A 20,097-nucleotide genomic window follows, 5' to 3' on the forward strand; every position below is an offset into this window, starting at 1 on the left:
TTTGGCACAAAGATTGAGCTGCCATCTCATTGTGTCTCCCAAAGCAGCAACCTAGTAGCCCATGAGTCTGTGATCAGAGCGATTCACATGCTTAGACCATTGAGGGAAACTGAACGAGAGCATGGGAAAAGAGTGTTTCAGTGGTTATCATGCCATCTTGGGGTCCCAATGTGTGTTAAAGAAGCGCTTATGGCTCAATTCAGGAAGCAGCACTGTCAAACTATTGTTCCATCCACATCAGCATTGCCTGGCAGCACCTCTCTGGGGGTTTGAAGAAGTCTTTCTCAGTCATCCCTGGAGATTGAGCCTGGTACCATCTGCATATAAAGCATCAGCTGTAACACTGATATGCAAGACTTAGAATGTGATCTGTAGTGTTTTTAGAAGTACAATTGCAAAGCATAATACATATTTCATATGTGCTTCAAGTGGTTTAGAACTTCTGTGCTACTTTGTATTAGAGTTTCACAAATCTAATTTTAGTTCTCTCCATGCCTTGACTGCAGAAGTCACAGTGAGACAATCCGGGCTGTGTTGTGGAAAAGCAGCATTATGAGTCAGAATGAAAGGCCTATTGAGTCTCTAATCTCATCTGTAGTAGTAAACCTTTGGCTCCGTCCCCTAGCTCCTGTGCACTACTGCATGTAAGCCTGTAACTAACCACAAGCAACCTAACCACAAGCAATTGAAACATTTAAAATTTTATTTCCTGTTTACCCCTGCCTCATCTCCCTCCCCTGTGTCAAATTTTAGACTGTAAGCTCCTTTTGTCCTTTAAAATAGTGTTCTATGTTGGGTTGCCAGTGCAATGAATTTGATTTTTAGCACAGGAAGGTGTCTCCAATTGGGTGGGGCTTTTTAAAGTATTTGATTGTCCAGTAGAGGTAGATGTTGTTAATTGGACTTCTGAATAGGAGGGTATGGCTGGGCTGGCAAGTTGCCAGATCTCTCCCCTCCCCCAGTTATTATAAATATCCTTAGTAAAACTACATGACACACTTTTTAGACTGCTGCTTCCTGGACCTGCTTTGTGATGCACTTCAAACGCTACCTCCTAGACTTGCTGTTTGACTTTCTTTGGAAGACTACCTGTCTGCTAAACACTTCATATGCCATCTCTTTGTGGTACTTTTGTGACAGCCAGGTCATGTGACCAAGCTGAACAGGTGTAAGAACCAGCCTAAGTTTTTCCTCTCTGGTCATTTTACACCATCTGGGGCTCAGCCACCTTCAACCCAGCCAGCTGAGCCCTGGCTGAGCTCGGGAGAGTAAATAACTCTGGTGTAGCTTCAGCTGAACAGGGTTGGGAATTTAACACCAGCTGGGGCTGCCTGAGCTCAGGCATCCTAAACTGCTCATCTTGCCATAGGATTGCCTAATAAATGTACCACCACAGAAAATAATGTCCTCTTCAGATGCTAAAATACGAGGAATTAGGATTGCACTCAGCCAAGTAAAAAAAAAGACACAAAGCAAGGACAGGGTAGATCATGGTGGCTTTTATTGATGGCAATATTAACAATGGTTTTATTTCATATGTAAAAAGTTTAGCTTCATGGAACTTAAAAAAATGTCTCTGTTGAATACATCCTATACGTACTCCCTGCTTGTACCAGCCTTCTTTATCAAGTGCCATCCATGAGGCAAAGTGAGACGTCTTGAGCACCAAGGAGAACACTGAGAACTTTTGCCACAACAAATACCTGAAATGCGGAGGAGAGGAAAAAGGTAACATGGAGATCTCATTGTCATTTGCACTCCATCTCCCATTGTTAATCAAAAAAATTAGCAGATGTTGTATAAAAACAGGCTTCAAAAAACTGCAATTTTGTCTCAAATAACTTTTATTTTTTGAGGTAAAGCTGTTTTGACATTATGAGGTAAGATGCACTGTTGTTGGATTTTGAAGCACTTTTTAGGAGAAAAGAAAGAACCCAGTAGTAGGTTAGGTATTAACTTAATGAGTGTTCCTCATTAATTTCAGCAGCCAGGTTGCTCACTGGGGCAAGACAGTGTGAGCATATTACACTGATCCTGGTCCAACTGCACTGATTACCAATTAGTTTCCAGGCCCAATTCAAAGTGCTGGTTTTGACCTATAAAACCTTAAGGACCACAATACCTCAAGGACCGCCTCTTTCCATATGAACCTACCCGGACCCTGAGATCATCTTCTGAGGCCCTCCTTCGTGTGCCTCCTCCTCAAGGTCTGGAGGGTGGAAACACGAGAACAAGGCCTTCTCTGCAGTGGCTCCCCATCTGTGGAATGCTCTCCCCAGGGAAGTTCGCCTGGCACCTTCATTATACACCTTTAGGCGCCAGGCAAAAACATTCCTTTTTAACCAGGCCTTTGGTTGACTAACATTCAATGCCCTTTTAAAATGTGCTTTTGTGGGGGAGGGGGGTTGTTCTTTTGATTCTGTTTTCTGTGTTTTTATATCGTGATTTTATCCTGTGAACTGCCCTGAGACCTGGGGGTATAGGGCAGTATACTAATTTAATTAATAAATAAAGAATGCAAAAATCACCACCCACATTCATGTTAGCAATGAACTCCAAAACGAAGAAGTGGATCCACAATTTTGTAGTTTGTGTTTTTCCAGCTCAGGACCATCCCAGGTGCTTCTGATATTGACAGAAGCCCATGTTGCCCTGCTGCCATACTTGGCATCCCAGTAAAGCCGGGCATGTAAAGGTGGCAACTGCTGTCTCTAAGCAGCCCAACAGGCTACAGTTCTGAAGAAGAAACATGTCAGGAAAGAAATCACATCAAATAGTGTAATTTCTGTACACTAAATATGAAATATAGAAAAAGAGAAGGGCAGTTTATAACCTTGGAAGATAAATAGATACAAAGGGGACCCACAAGAAAATGTTGCCATATGGATTGCTCCTGTTAAGTCCAAGTTCCAAGCCAGCCATGTCCTGTTTGTGGATATTCCACACTTCTGCTCCCTCTCGCCCCTCGTTTCCTCCCCCAGCCTCAAAAGCCACTTGGCATTCTGTGCTCTTTGGGCGAGGGCTGTGGCTGCCTGTTTCTCCATTGGTGGGAGCTTCTGGCTGAGAACATGTGACGCCATTGTCCAAACAGCTCCACTGGCTGCCCATCTGCCCCCAAGACAGGCTCAAGGTTCCTGTACACCTCAGGGATCGCCTGATATTCCAGCTCTATCACTGAGATCATTTTGCGTCTTTGGTCGTTCCCTGAGTTGGTGAGACTCGTTTGACAACAACAAGAAATCAAGCCTTCAGCCATCGGCCCAATCCTGTGGAACAGCCTGCCTTTTTAAAATTTACTGGGAAATCTTCTATCATCACCACTGGAGTTAGTGGGAAATTTACTGGTATCAACTTTCCTTCATATTTTACCCATATCTCAATGATGTTTCTTAATAAGGGATTTTCAGTATTATCCCACCACTGCCTATTTGGTTTGATGAAAAATCTATTCACTAACTTCTCCCTCATTTCCTGTGCACCACTCTCTAACCATTCTAACTCTCCTTGTTCTATTATCTCTTCTATGATATATCTTAACTCATTTGCTATATAATATAACTATGTTGGGAAGACCCAGTCCACCTATTTTCTGGGGTTTATACCCCATCTTCTTTTATTAATTCTGGGTTTCTTATCCCCATTACAGATTTATTAATCATACGTTGCTAACCCTTTATCTCTGTCTCCAATATCTTAATTGGTAACATTATAAATAAAAAATATTATTCTAGACAAAATTTTAATTATCACTATTCTTCCAAACCATGACAGATTAATTTTCTAATATTCCTTCAGCTTTTCCTTAATTTCAGTCTTTAATTTCTTTAAATTCTCTTGTTCTAAATTTTCTAAGTTTCTTGTTATATTTATTCCCAAATACTTTATTACATTTCTTAATTTTATATCTATTTTATTTTTCTTCAAAAAAATGTTTTTCATCTTCACCATAATTAAATATCATCATCTCTGATTTGGACCAATTAATTCACAACCCTGTTATTTCTCCAATTTTTCCCCCAAATGTGCTTCTATTACCTGCATATTTTCCAATGGATTTTCAGTTGTTAGCAAGGTGTCATCTGCAAATAAGCTTATCTTCTCCATTCCTTTACTGTTTATTCCTTTCATATTTCCATCTTCTCTAATTACATTGGCCAGAGTTTCAGTGACCGATACAAATAAGATTGGGAAAAGGGGGCATCTTTGCCTTGTACCTCAGGCTAGTGTTATTTGTTCTGTTATACTATCGTTCACCATGACATATGCCTTGTTCCTCAAGTCTAAATCTAATCCTTTAAATCGTTCTCCAAATCCTAAACTTTCTATAATCATTTTTAACACTGGTCATTCTACACAGTCCTATTAAACTAGAAACCTGTCTTCCTGCTATAAAGCCACATTGGTTTTTATTTATACATGAAAGTATTCATCCTTTTTGTCATTATTGTTGTCAATATTTTAGCATCTTGATTTACTAGGGAAATTGGCTTATATGATTCTGGGTCTTTCAAATCTTTTCCTGGTTTTGGAATTAAGATAATTATTGATTGTTCCCACAATAGTGTGGTCTTCTCACCCTCTATTATTGAATTATATAATACTTTTAATTTAGGAAACAGTATTTTTTAAAAATACCTTATAATATTCTGTTCCCATACTCCTGGGGTTTCCCTCCTTTTAGTTTCCCTATAATTTCTGCTGTGATATATTTTCATGATACAGAGATATATAAATATTTTAAATAAATAATAAATAAATAAATAAACTGCAACCAATCGACACTAGCATAGATTTATACTGTTAATTAATATAAAGTCCTAAACCAATCAATTCCATGGTTGCCACATACTGGCTTTAGTCACATTTTTTTATCCACAGACCCAGTGGTGGGTAATGCTTTTGGCAAGTATTTCTCAAATCAAGTATCTCACCATTTATATTGAGCCGCTTTGTGGTTTGGTGTGGTTTTTAGCATCTACCGAACAGAGAGGAATCCAGGCATGATCATGATTTGCCTTCACCTTCACTGTACACCTTTAGGCGCCAGGCAAAAACCTTCCTTTTCAAGCAGGCCTTTGCCTGACTTGATCTACATCCTATACCCTTTTTTAAAATGCTGGCTCTTTTGAGGGTTTTTATTGGGTTGTTGGTTTTGTTTTGATTTTATGTATTTGATATTTTATGTGAACCACCCTGAGACCTTCGGGTATAGAAACAAACAAACAAACAAAATGCTTTAGCCAGGTCCACCACATTTGCCTCAGATACCCATTCCTTTTCAGAGATTATCTCCATGACTAGTAATTTTTAGCTGACTCAAAACAGTAGCCCCATCAGTGCAAATTTCTAGACAGCCCCGCAGCACCAGGTAAATTCCAACAGAACGTCCGTGAGTTATTCTCTTATTCTAGGAAGTGATAAATGTTTGCAAAACCAAACATTAAAAGGTTTTGTGCACTACCCCCCCACCCCCTCACCCTGCATGACCATCATCAGTATTTACCCATTATCAGTTCCTAGCTCTTGGAGGTTGATAAAACTGTTGAGTAGGCCGTGTTGACCGCCGGGGCTGTCCATCACCACCTCTTCGGAATTCTAAAGTTTGTTCATAAGCCAATGCTTCCTCTTCCTGCAGGTAAACAACATTATTTAAAAGTGTACACTGACAGAATTATACAGAGAGAAGTTCCCTTTCTAGGCAAAAAGATCTTTAGCTAAAATGGCCCTTACAAGAATGGCTGGGCCAGATCACACTCATGTTTTCTTAAGGACAGACGCCTGAGAAGTGAAATCTGGATACTGGAAAGAGCAGGGAGAGGCTGTATGTGTAGCAAGGAACCGTACAGACAGAACATCTTTTCCCCCAAAAGTCTACACAAACTAATCTGCAAAAAAGGGCCAGAAAAGTGACTAGTGGGACTTTTAATGATTAAAAACATGGCATTGGAGTGACAAGTACTTAATGTGCAAGATCCAACACAGAAGCATCAAAGATGAAATGAAAACGTGAAACAGAAAAATGTTACTACTCTTTCTGTAGGAACCCTATCTGTGAGATAATGTCTGTAATGAATAAATAGACAAGCTCTGAAAACTATAGTTATATGTATGTCCCACACTACTTTGAGGTTGGCTCAGAGTGATTAGCTAGCATGGTGCACAAGTTAATGACACATTGGAACTGGGGAGACCTAGCACTGAAACTCCTTCTGTGAGCTCAGATCAGTCACACATTCTTACTCTAGCCTACCTCACAGAGTTGTGAAAATAAATGGAGTGCGGACAGGGGGCAACCATATACTGTATGTTGCTTTGAGATCTTTGGAGGAAAGGTGGAACACACATAAACAAAATCATAGAATCATAGAATTGTAAAGTTGAAAGGGACCTGAGGCCATTCAACAGCAAGCACTTAAAAAACTAATACTAATTATAGTTTTTTGGCCGTAAATTGTTGCTTCTTACTGAATTGGAAGCTCACCATGACAATCCCCATAGTCATGCCCCAAAAAGAATCCCAAAATGCAAGCTGTTCTGTTGATGCCTTCATAGATAGATGATAGATACAGAGATACTGTAGAATGTAGATGATAAGTAGATAGATACAGTGCTTTTTTGGGGGGGGGGGTGTCACAGAGGTCGCATAACCCTAAACATTTTGTGAATCTAAGTCTGGCCTCATTGAGGGGCAGTATTTCAATATGAGTAGGAAAATGAGAGTACCCCTAAACATTTTTTTAGATTTTTTGGATAGATGATAGATAGATGATTCATAGATAGATAGATAGATAGATAGATGATAGATAGATTAGATAGACAGATAGATAGATAGATAGAGATAAGAACACACAAGAGTTCATAGCATTTGTATGTACTATTTATGAGGCTCAGAATGACTGCAATCCTATGTAGTTTCTGGAGGAAATTCCATTGAACACTTGGGTGCTTACTGCTCACTGCAAGTGTAAAACACTGGCTTGCAAGACACACAAAGCCTTGCCTTAGCGAGACCATGCAAGCATGTGGGTTCCCAAAGAAGATAAATTCTGCAGGGATTAGCTGCTCTGCAGACTTCCTAGTTGCCAACTCCCTGCTGCAGCCAGCTCCAGCAGGGAGAAAGATATGGTGCTGATAGCACAGCCCTCCTCCACAAGCCCTGCTGGGACCAGCTGCACGGAGTTCCTGACTGCACAAAGCAGGGCTTGCTGCAAGTGCCAATCAGCTAAAGGTCATAGTGACCTCAGGAGATTGACACAAAATGGGGATGGGAGTTGGTGGAGCTCAGGATGTGGTCTCCTGGTTGGATCTTGTTTCCCCACCTGTAACATAGACTGTATATTAGATTGAAGTATCACAAGTCAATTGAAGTCTGGTCCAGAATACCATTTGTGTTTCTTTTTCACAATCTGTGCAAATTTCTCACTCCAGCTACACTAGGTGGAGGTTAAGATTGTAAGGGGAAAGAGGAGCAGTAGGCAGTTCTATCAGTGCTTTTTTGTACAAACTCACATGTTTTGCTATGACATTAGAGAGACCTCTTGTTCACATCATTTACAGAAAGAACTAGCAGGGATAAATGGAACAAGGATTGAACAGCATGGGGGGAAATAGGAACACCTGGCCCTATTTTTATTTCAAAGCCAGTTCAGTTCTCCTAGTGTAAAGGAAAAAACCAAAACATATTAAGTAGAAGATTTCTCACCTTTAAACTGCTGATACCCTTTTAAAGTGTCAGCAGCTCTTTCAACAGATGTTACATATAACAACTGCAATAGCTATCACCACTGAGCATGAATTTAAATTTAAACTTGAATTTTTGGCCTCCCATCTGCTTCCCCACCTCTTATTTTAAATTATAGTACAACCTCCTGTCAGAAAGATTAAAAGCAAAGAAAAGAGGAGGAAATTAGTAAGTGACCTAAAAAGCTAGCTCATAGTTGCTAGAATAAGACTTCCCATTATTCTAAATGCAGCGCTATCCTTTTCTTGCTGTGCTTAAAGCACATGTGTATGTTTTAGTCTACACTTTTTCCAGGTGGCTCAAACCTTTTGGTTATGATTGGGCCAGGGGTGTGGAACTGCATTTGGCCTGTGGGAGAGCACCCTGGCATTCCTCTGCAGCAGCGCAAACTGGGATACAAAGGAAAAGCCAAGCAGGCTTGAAGCTCAAGTCCTAGTTTGGCAAGGCATAGCTGTGTTACGAATTCCCTATGGGGAACTCTCTAAGGAAGCTGATGCTGGAGCCTCTGCTCTCACTACAAGGGTGAGAGCAGGCCTGCATTGCCAATAAACTCTCAGGTGCACACGATATGGCTCACGACTGTGAGCTAACAGCAATGTCCCTACCTGTCCCACATCTGACATCACATATGATGGGAGGTGTTGGGCAGGTATGTGTGGTTTCATGGAACTGGTTAGCAGACCTAATTAGGCCCACAACCCAGAAGTTCCCCAGCCCTGGCATAGGTGTTGCCCTACACCTCGCTTCAGATATTTGAAAGGGAATTGCACGTGCTACACTCTCAGGTAAGGTTAACAAGAGACTTTGGGACCATGCTAAATCAAGTGGGGATTGGCAGTGGAGCTGGTCTGCAGTCATACCTCATTTCTGACCAAACATAGTACTGTTATTGAAGCTGTTTATGACCAGATGTGCTTCAAATAAAGTAGCCCCAAGTGAACTTGTCAAATGCCCTCTCAGCATCCACCAAAGACCATCGGCAGCAAAAGTGTATTCTCCACAGTTGCTATTAAGCCATGTGAATGCTTTGCTAAGACAATGGTTAAGAATGAGCTTAGGACATAGATTTCAGCTTGCCTTTGTAAATCAGATCAGACATTAGCTTGAGCAGAAAAACTTGGGTTTCCTCACATCGGAATGACTGGGGCATGTCTCTTGTATCTTGCCTAAGACTCTGAAGAGCTGTTGATGTGCCCCAAACCTTTTCCCAAAGCTACATTGTCCAGTGAAGCAGATAGGTTTCTGGCACAGTGGCAGCTAGACCATTTTGTGGCACATACCATGTCCATCTAGCGAGTGACAAGTTTCTTACCACACTGACCAGCAAAGTACTATGCCAGTTCACAGCTACATTCTTGGGGCTCTCATTGCAGATGAAAAGAGGAAGCTCATACTGGAACGGGCTGTTCTAAGAAGAGGGCCATAATTGCCTGCGTCATTATGGCCATGGCCTCCCACAACTGGCTTGTTCGTGGCAGATTAGCTCAAATTCAAAAGGTGTAGACTTTGAGGAAGCACAGACAGTCTTTCTGTAGGAGATCACTTGTTCAGTTGTTTTACCAGCACGAATTGAATGGAGAATGCAGATAACTCTGATTAAAAACAAACTTGGGGAGTGAATAGGTGGAGCTTGATCCTTTTTTGGTCTGCAAGCTTTGCAGCCTCTCAGAGAACTGAGAAGGATTTCTTCTAACTGGGAAAGTTCAGGCTAACAGGGTAAATGCTTACAATTCTTTGTCAGATTGTTTCCATTTCTAATTTAAAACTAAAGGTTGCATTTCACTAGGCTTTTTAAAGCTCAATATGTTTTGCTAAGAGGGACGCGGGTGGCGCTGTGGGTTAAACCACAGAACCTAGGACTTGCCGATCAGAAGGTCGGCAGTTCGAATCCCCATGACAGGGTGAGCTCCTGTTGTTCGGTCCCTGCTCCTGCCAACCTAGCAGTTCAAAAGCATGTCAAAAATGCAAGTAGATAAATAGGTACTGCTCTGGCAGGAAGGTAAACGGTGTTTCCATGCGCTGCTCTGGTTCACCAGAAGCGGCTTAGTCATGCTGGCCACATGACCTGGAAGCTGTACGTCGGTTCCCTCGGCCAATAAAGCGAGATGAACGCTGCAACCCCAGAGTCGTTCACGACTGGACCTAATGATCAGGGGTCCCTTTACCTTTACCTATGTTTTGCTAGTTAACCTACATGTTCAGAAGTAAGCAGCACAGAGCTCAAAGGAGCTTAGCCCCAAGTTAAGTATAGAAACAACTGCAGTTGTGTCGTAATTCTTTTTAGTTTAATGGAATACAAATCCTAAATTGTTGAAAGGGTGGGGGGTGTCAAAAACTGTGGAATTAATACCAGCTGTCAAATAAATCACATGAATGATTCATATACTCATCAATCTATGTAACTGGCAACACAATCACATTAAGATTCTTGCTGTTTAGTCAGAAATAATCCCCAGGGAGCCAGCAGCCAATGGGCCAGAACCAGCCTCCTCAACAGGTCCAAACAGGATGTTTTGGACCACTGCTCTCTTAGGATACTGCTTGAAACTACTTGGGAAAGGCAAAGGACAAGGGAAGGTATCCAGAGCACCTTCAAGTGATTGTTCCCAATGGTGATTCTGCATCCCTTGCCATTTCTGTCACAAAAGGTGAGGGAAGCGGGATATGCTGGGAACTACTGGGAACTACTACCTCAAGGTTCCTGGAACACCATGAAGCTGTGGTTCTCAAAGGACCAGCAGCCTCTTCTATTGTGGGGAGGGGGAAACTGGGAGGCCATGGAGATCTCATTCTGTCTCATTGCAGCCCTGGTGATTGGGAACAGCTGAACAGCCGCACCTACCTTTGTCTTGGCCAAGACTACAACTTGAGTGTGGTCCCTTGCACCAAGACAGAAAAAAGGTTACCTACCCCTAAATCACAAACTGAGTTATGTAACTCTGTCAGGTAACATCTGTGCTGGTAATTGCATGAATATTGTCGCACTATCATGATGTAGCTATATGTTACAGCTGACTAGTAGAAAGTGGTTCTTACGGCCAGTGATAATTTGTTGACCCATCACTAGTTATTCAAGAAGAAAGCACCACCAGACGTCTCCTGTACATGCCCTTCTGGCTGCAGAACTATCATTGCACTACCTGTTGGTGAAGGTGACAAAAACCTCTACCTGCAGCATCTCCTAATAGAGGAATAGGTAGTGGAAAGCACAAGGGTCCACCTGCCAGAGTAATGAAGTATGGTTCAGGTGGTCTGCTGGGTCAGTTTCTTTCACAGCAATATAAATCACCACAGGAATGATAACATTAGGTACACACCAGTTCCACAACTCCAGTGTAAGGGCAGGAGAATCCTTGAACTAGTGCCAGTTTGCTTGTTTATGTAGAACACTGTCAGAGACCACTTGGATGGTATGGCTCCAAAAGGAGAACCTGAAGACTCTGGTGATGGCCAGCAGTTCAGGGGAATGTATGAGAAGCCTTGGCTCTACTCAGGAACACACAGCCTTGACCATAAGTCCCACAATGTGCCCCCACCCCACACAAAAGTGAGTGTTTGTGGCAACTACAGCAGTCAAGGACTGAGGGGTGAAAGAGCAGTACAAGTCGATCATCTGCATTCACCACAAGGAGCACTGAACTCCCAAAGGTGGAAGAAGACATTTGGCATGGGAGCCCACTCCCTGCTGGAACATATCTAGGAGCCAATGCTAAAGAAGGTGCCTCTTCAAACAGATGAAGAGGTGACACAGTTGAAGTCATTGATTCTAGGCACTTTGGCAGCTGGCTGTGTGAGCAGGTCCAGCAACCACACTGGTAGCCAATACAATAAGGTTTTGAGGTATGCTAGAGGCCAGATGTGCATGACCATCCAAATAGCATGTGGGAAGAAGTCGCACATTCTATGAATACTCTGGGGGCCATGGCCAGTAGAAATAGGAGGAGTTGGAAGCAATGGTCTCCCTGAGGATGTGCAGGATGTGATGTTTGTGTCAGATCGCTATGTGGAAGTACATATCTTCAAGTCTGTGGGTACAAATTCCCAACATAAAGGAATGGAAGGATGCTGGCAATCCTGAATTTCCTTGGTCTCATGAAGGAATTATGTCAAGAAGGTCTACAATTGTCTAGAGGCATCTACCTTTCTCAGGATAGTGAACAGAAGCCCTGAAGTCTCAAGGCATCAGATAATGATTCCATTGTCTCCTTTCAGAGGAGGGTTCTGATCCATCTCTCTTAAGAGGAGACAAAGGTTTTGAACAGGAAATGTCATCTCCAGGAAGCAAGAAAAAGTCAACTGCATATTGCATGTGAACCATGGTGACAGTATGCCACACCAAGCAAAAGTGCCAGAGTCTGGTCCCAAATGCTGGTGGGTATAGCTCCCAACTATGACATGTCACAAGTCAAAACAGATGCTTGGGATATCTGCTGCCCTGGGATGGTTAGATAACTGAACTTCACAGATGGGAACGACCTCTTGGATCAATGTGAAGATGACTAACAGGATAATTGTGCCTCTGTTGACTGAGATACAGGACATCTGGAGAAACCTCCATGACAAGGGCATATGGAACACTGTGGGCCTAGGTATGGAGCTTCGGTACAGAATGTCATTAGTTTTAGAACTAATGAGTCCCTTACCACTGAAAGGCAGGCCTTCAGTGTGGGATCAGGCATCCTGGTTATGCCGCACTTAGTTTAGCGAAGTATGCAAGCAGAGGGCAACAGCACCTGCCATGCTCAAATTTGAGAATGGGTCAAGTCCCTAAGGTGTGGTATTGTAGCCATGTCAAAGGAAACTTGTGACCTCTCAGTCTGAAAAAACAATCTGCTGTCAACAACAAAATGAATGGAACCAAAGTAGAGAAAACCCTAAGTTTGTGATGGTTGGAAATATTGGCATCGGTGTCAAGCACCACGGAGGCTTGCTCTCACAATGTCACTTGGTAGACGGCATGAGTGGTTTTGGTGTGCCTGGTGGAAATGCTGGCAATGACTGGGTACATGTCCACTTTTTGTCCCTCAACAAGACATCCATGCCCATCAGTGGAGGGTGGAATGCTACCAGAAGCAAACATGACCAAAAGGCCACCCATTGCATCATAGGCTCTGATGGAGGGCAGCGAAGGTGTCAATCAGTGCAGAATGCACCAAAATAAAATAACACAAATGGACAGAGAAAAAAAACTGTAGAAGAGAAAGTAAATGAAGGAAGAGATGCCCTGTTTCCTGCTGCAATGAGGCATTTTAGATTAAAAATATCTGCTCTTCTTGCTCTTCCTTTGTCATTTTAGTGCTGCAAGTTTGGGTTTTCCAAGTTTCCATGACATTGTTTGATGTCAAAGTATGTATCTTACATTAGCAGATTGTTTTTCCTTTTTTAAAACAACATCCTTTTCCTGTTTAAAAATTGAAGCCTTTCTTTGGGTAATTAAAAGAGGAGGAACAAAGAAGACTCAGAATCTTGGTGTAAGTCACAAATTGATGGAGGATTAATTTTTAATGAATAAAATTATTTGAGGATGTAACCAATGAGAACCAGATTTAAAATGAAATTTTTTATTTTAGGGAAAGGGCCTTCTTCTCTCTCTCGACCTTTATCTTACAACTTCTAGTTCACATGGGATTTTCCTCCAGCGACATTTTCCTCTCCAACCCACCTTCTATGAAAGCAGGAACAGTGGTTTGGTGTTTTGGAGAAATGAAGAATCAATCTATGCTTTTATTGGGCACACTGGTTTGTTCGCTAAGAGGAGACTTGTACTCCTTCCAGGTCAGGTCTCAAAGAGGATAGTTTTCTTCAGTTTTTTCCTGTTTTTGTTTCCTTTTTTATTCTTCCTGATCCTTGTGGACTATATTTGCTCAGAAATCTTCTAATGGAAAACAGTAGACCTCACCCAAGAAAGTCTGGTAAATAAGGTTGTTTTGATTAACATTTTCTCAATTTTCAATAATTTATTTACTCATTGTTCCACAAAGTCTTTACATCTATCTCCTACATGTCATCTTAATCTTAAGCAGTTAATGCAACCAGCTATATTTCCCCCTATTTAGTGTTTGTAGTAGTCCCACTGAAATTGTTTCATCTATTATATTGCATTCATATCTATTTAATTTAGTGTTTATTTTGCATCATGTTTGCATTGAATATTTCCAATTTTTCACCACTTGTCAGTTGTTTTTCTTTCTGGTGTGGTTCCGGTCTTTGCTCACTATCCATATGCTCACTAGAGCAAACTAATGTAGACTTATTTGAAAACCTGTTTTTCAAAGATAGGTTTGGAGCCTAATGCTTTCTTCTGGCAGGGGTTGGAGGTCGTGTCCATTAACATTTCAATTATTCTAATGGCTCTGACACATGATGCTTTCATATTTAAATCATTCTAGCAGTCAGAATGAGAATATGAAATATCAAGGCTCTCATTGTGAAGAAAGGATAACAATTGTTTGCAAGTGATTGGTTAGAAATCCAACTATTGTTCATCTGGCACAGTTCATAAGTGCTGTCCTTTTCCAAAACAATTTGTTCACTTTGACAAAACATTTAGGGGTTTAAGTTTTGTTTTTGCAAAAGTAATGTACTGCTGTCCACATACCTGTAATATCAATAAATTATCACATTTCAGCAAAAATATGAATGCTGCCTCATAATCCTCTCACACACTTGCACTGCAACATGGTTTTCACTGGCTATTCCTATGTCCCAAGCAGGGAACAATATTTTTCTCCACAACAGGTCTTTTGACCTGAAGAATATCAAGTTGCCAAGATACTGGCTGTATTTGAATGTCATGCTAAACCAGAGTTTAATGCACTGTGAAAGGGCTTAGCCTCCTCCTAAGTTGACATGCTCCTCTTGCCTTCCCTTCTCCTTCCTACAAGGCTGAGATTTGTTTGAAAGCTCCTGCTTTTGGTTTTTGTTAAGTGCAGCCTCCCATGTCTTCCATACAACGAACTGTAATTGAAACTGGCTTATTTTTTAGCTCCAAGTGACACAAGAAACTGTGCTATCCTAAAGAAAAAGGAGAAGCTTCGGAATTCCTCCTTTTGAACTTATGGGATGATAGGAGAAGTGTGCAAACACTGGATGAGTCTAGGACTATTTTCCACATGCTAAAACACAGTTCAGCCTGACATCCAAATGTGGTTCAGTTATGATGTAGTCAACAAGTTAGAAAAGGCTCCATCTCAAAACTCAATAAACTCTTCTCCCAATGTCTTAAAGATTAAAACAAGTATGCTTTCAAAAGCATAAAGTTACTGAATTTTTTAGATCTCTCTGAAAAGCAAACAGAACTGAATTAAAGCTAGAAAGGACTTGTAATTTATACTTGAAGGAATTCAATCAAATAAACCATCTTGTTTTGCTTACTAGACTAATTCTGACTTCTGGCTGTTCACAGCATATGGCTATACCAAGTGTTATTTGACAAGATTGGGAGTCTATGCTCATAACAGACTCCAAAATTAAATAGCTTTCAGAATGGAATACCTTCCACCTGAAAAAATGAACCCTTTTTGAATCAATGTTGAATCAATGTGTTAGGTCCAAACAGCTAGCCTATATAACATTGGATAATATGCCTTCGTACTGGGGAGTGTTGTGGGATGAAGTGAAGCACAAATACTGAAAATAATGAGATATTTTGTTCAAATTCCTTTATTTATATGCTGCACTGCTACATCTCTCATCCCCTAACTGCTGCCTAGTAGAGAAGGCCCAGAAAAATAAATAGAATATGTGTTCATGCACATGTACCTGCATGTGTGTCTTGTGCATTAAGAGTGTGTGGTTGGTAAATCTGGGTAAACATTGAAAAAATATGTGATGAAATATTTTCTAATTTTTAAAGCAAGCAAAGTTTTTAAAAATACTGCTATTAATTGCTGATTATGCCCTCAAATGTTTTCTAGTCACCATTTAAGACAATTTATAAGGCAATCTATCCCATTTACTCTAGAGGTGTAAAATAAAAATCTTGTCAACCTTCATATTCCTATTGACACACGAAACAAACAGCTGTTTCAAAATATGCGTGCCATTTTTTAAAGAAAAAAAACAAGCTAACATGCATAACAAAAAGCTTTTTTCAGTCTCAGTAAATATTCACTTTTGTTAGGTTCATGAAGATAAAAATGGAAGTCCGGAATCAGAAGCTATTGATCTTTCAGCAATACTCTGAGAGAGAAACCTGAGGGCTGTACTTTTAGTTTTTAAAATGACCTGAGTTTCTTGTGGCTAACTTTGTCTAGTTCCTGTGGAATTGTATAATGATGATATACTGCTGAGTACTTCAGTATCATCAAGCTACCTCAAGCATCTAGATGTACTAATGGTCCTTAATAATGTGATCAGTGGAGGCCAGGGAACAGACTTTTCCAAAGTAATTTCAACCCTCTGTAGAAAAAAGTGCTTATGGTGTATGCTGCTAGATCACGGTTGCCTCCAGTTAACAGGTTTCATTTCTTCTGTTTCTGGGTAATGTTGATGGCATGAAGGGAAGCCTGTTCCTAAGCCAAGATGGTATTAAGGCCTTTTATTTCAACTCTATTTTTACTATATTCTCAACTGGCAAAACTGAAATATGCCTGACTACCTTCAGTGCAGCTGCTTCTTGCTCCTTCTCCAATACTGGAAATCCTTTTAATTACTAATTTTTAATATTCAGGTATTTTTCTAACAGTATCACTTCATGTGCAAAGCTAAAGAAAACTGTTTCTCTCTTTATCACTCTAAGCTTAGAGATGGCAAATGAGCACCAGCAAAACCTTAGAGTGCTGTCCCATCCCCCAATGGTAACATCCCTGTGCTAGTCTCTGGACAGCATGGGATGAGGTCTGTGGAGCTGTTTGCAGAACACCTTAAGCTCACCTTCAGACCCAGTTCTCGCCCCATCTATTGTGATTTTTAAAACAGATGTGGCTTAGCTGTCGTCAACTACAGCTTAATTTCTAGACTTACAGTCTGCCAAGCTGGTGCCAAACACATTGCTCTACTTTCCTTTAGGCCACATCAGTGAGGCTGAAGGGGGCGGGGTCCTGTCTGGGCAGCCCAGGACCTCCTTACACACTGCCCAGGCTTGTGCCCCAGGGATGTCACCTCAGTGCTGCTAACCCAGACGCACTTCATTGCCTCTTGAGACAGACAGATGCCAACAACAAAGGCCCTTGCAATTCCATAGGCTAGGGGAACCACTTCCATTCGATGGGCCAGATCAAAATGCAGCCCTCCACATTTGACAGGTGGGTGGGGCTGTCTAACTATCAATCAACTTTTATAAGGCAGCTGTGGTTGCACTCTAAAGAAGCAGGGTGGCATTCAATGCCAAATGTAAACTGCAGCCAGGGCTGCAACAAAACAGCTGAGAACCACCCTAAGGCTTTGGATTGTTCCTTTGCCACCATGACTTTAGCTGTTCCATTCCTGATGTATTGTAAGCAGATGAGTAGCAGGCGACTGTGGCTATGTGAACATGGCCTGGTGGGTCTAATTTGGGCATTCAGCTGAGGTTCCTCACTGCCAACTGTAGGTCCTGGAAGCTCTCTTAAATCGTAGAAGTAGAAACTCACCAGGAAGTGATAAAAAGCATAGTAAATATTCTACTTTCTTCCAAAAATTTATCTTTCATTCTCTCCACCTGCCCACCCAAATGGGAGAGGAAACATTTCGTTCCTCTGTGACACTGAAGTTGATGGAAATTTTACTTTTCTAAGTATCCGAAATCCTGCTTATTCCTATAATTTACCAAAGTCTGCCTGCTTACAAAATACCGGTTTGGCAGAATTCAAAGACTATTCAGTGCAAAAATCCAGATTGTTGGTTCCATAGTTTGCACTTAATTTTTGATAATTGTCCTGTCATGTCCTCTTCCAGCCTTCCCCTAAGCCTCTATTTCAGATGCAGCAATAAAAAAACATGGTTGTATCTTATAATGTTGTCCCACTAATGCAATAACTTCTGCCTGCAGAATGGGACTTCCTCTCCTGTCCCAAAATGTCTTCCCTTCCCTCCACAGTTTGTTCTGAGGGTTCTGCCAACATTCTACAGCAGATGGGAGAGACACAAGAAGCGAAGTCCCATTGTGCAGGCTAACATCCTTGCATTAATGGGATGTCTTAGCTGAATATAACACAGTACTTTGTTGTTTTACCACCACTGATGTGGTTTCAATGCATCTCTGCTCCAGTTACATTCAGAAGGCCATTTAACACATCACCTAAGAGCACACATAGGAATTTCCATCAAGTGGAAATTAAACAAAAAGTCATAGCCAATCACATATTTCTGAAAAGTGTAGCTATATATCTTCACTCACAAATGTTGTTGATGATGTTGTTTTGGCTCCACACTATAGTTTTCAGGCGTACACATAAAAATGGTGTATCTGAGTCCCAAAAACTCATTCCACTATGAAAGAAGTGCATAATAAGTCTATGGAGTGGGGTGGAGTCCATGGGGTGGAGCATCTCCAGCCTGAGGCTTAAATGGGTCCAAGCCATGACCAAACCATGCTCATAAACTCTGCACCTGGCATCACATATGACATCAGGTGTGGGGCAGATAAAGACCTGGCTGCACTGCCAATCAGCTGATCATCAGGAGTTACAAAGCACTGGGTGTAGAGCTCTGCCATCCATGAGAATCCGATGATTATCTGCACAAGCAAAAATAAGTCACTGTATGTCATTGTGATAAACTTGGTCCATGGGGTCTATATGAATTCAGCCCACTGGCCAGATCTAGTTCCCCACCTCTGTGGCAGACCGACAGATGGATTGCAGCCATACTAATCTCTTTCAGAATGCTGTGTGAGTGATTACTGCTTCCATTCAGCTATACACTTCAAAGTTATAAATGCTAAGATGTACAAACAGCACTTTACAAGACATAACACAAGTACTGGCCCATATAAAACTAATGCACTGATGTCACATAATCCATAAAGTCATCCCTGAATGGCACAGTAGTGCATCTGACTTCATCAAACCAGATGATTTCACCAATAACTGCTGCTTATCATTTGTGATTATCGCTATTAAGACTTCTGAAAAGACAGACAATCCTATTTTAATTATCTGAAGCCTTTCCACAAATTGTGTGAGTTACAGCACATGGATAGAAGAAGCCAGACCAAATGGCTTAACTGGAAAGAAATATGCAGTTTTCTGGAGTTGTGAGGTAAAGAAGTCTGCTCCTAATATATACAGTGTGTGCATGCATGCATGTGTGAGAAAAATGAATCCTGTCTCCAGCAGCATTGGGGGGAAGTGGGCCTCCCTCTCCCACCAAGGCTACTGGATGACATCATGATCAAGAAAAGAGACTGGCTACTGTTTACCCAATATTTTTGACTTCATGGAATATTTGACTTTAATCAAATATAGGTGGTGTGTTGACCAGCCAGCAGATCAGCATCCCAAACGAACACACATTTTTATGTCAACCGTGCCTAGTAAGTAGAAGTAGGTTTTTATTCTTCAAAAATCATATATACCCTTCTGTCACTTTGTATGGTTTGCACCCATGGCACTAGTTTCATTGCAGTCAAATCAACAGAAAACAGGTTTTTAGAACTGTTTCAAAGTCACTTTTCAGTGCTACTATGGAAACTACTTGTAAATGAAGGCAAGATTCACATTTCACTGCTAATACAGGAAGTTCATTTAAATCAAAGAGTTTTATTAGTTTATGCTAAAAGCCTTTTCCCCACCCACCTCTAAACTGACATGTAGCACTTGTTAAGAACCTTCAAGAGCAGCATGTAAACAGCAGTACAGGCCCCTATAACAGCTCACTACTTATTCAATAATAAGGTTGCTAACCCAATTTGAGTTCATGGAGAGTGATTTTCGCGTGTGCGTGTGTGTGTACGATTCAAAACACAACACAAAGGTTGGGCACTGTGTTCCTGGTAACCAGCACACAGCAACTGCATATGAACTGTTTTCTAATGTTTTACTTTCTTCCTATTACAAATAGGAGCCTTACAGATGATCATCTTACCACACATAATCTTCACCTTGTGGGTAGCAAAATTCTCCTTACCCCTCTCTAGTGTAACACGAATGGTCCAGATACCCTGATAAGAGAAGTCACTCTCAGATTGGTCACTCTGTGGGATGGACACAAAAGCACTTATCCTCATATACACAGAGTACAGCTTTGCTCATGTGGACAAGGATATGTTCCCTTACCTAGAGCATTCATGCCAATTCACTGTCTTATTTTACTGGTGGTTGCCAACATACTACCAATAAGCTAAAACTAAAGTGTGAGAATTTGGAAAGAGACTTCAGATATGCAGTAGTATTACTTAATGTTCAGATTTCTGTAATGACTAACAGGCTGACAGA

The 20,097-nt window shown here is 41.2% G+C and overlaps 1 protein-coding gene across 3 annotated transcripts in view; it reads right to left on the reverse strand.

The window, feature by feature from the left end:
• Positions 1-1,479: 1,479 nt before the first annotated feature.
• Positions 1,480-20,097, reverse strand: part of TDRD3 (tudor domain containing 3) — a 64,801-nt gene continuing 46,183 nt past the window's right edge. For all 3 annotated transcript variants that reach the window (XM_081003027.1, XM_081003026.1, XM_081003028.1), the window contains 2 exons: positions 5,504-5,629; positions 1,480-1,703 (listed from right to left, as the gene is read on the reverse strand). In XM_081003027.1, coding sequence (XP_080859153.1) covers positions 5,510-5,629 — 120 coding nt within the window. In that variant the 3' untranslated portion in view covers positions 1,480-1,703; positions 5,504-5,509. The remainder of the gene's footprint in view (positions 1,704-5,503; positions 5,630-20,097) is intronic.

Source organism: Podarcis pityusensis (genome assembly GCF_964106645.2).
Source record: "Podarcis pityusensis genome assembly, chromosome: 4".
Lineage (NCBI taxonomy): Eukaryota > Metazoa > Chordata > Lepidosauria > Squamata > Lacertidae > Podarcis > Podarcis pityusensis.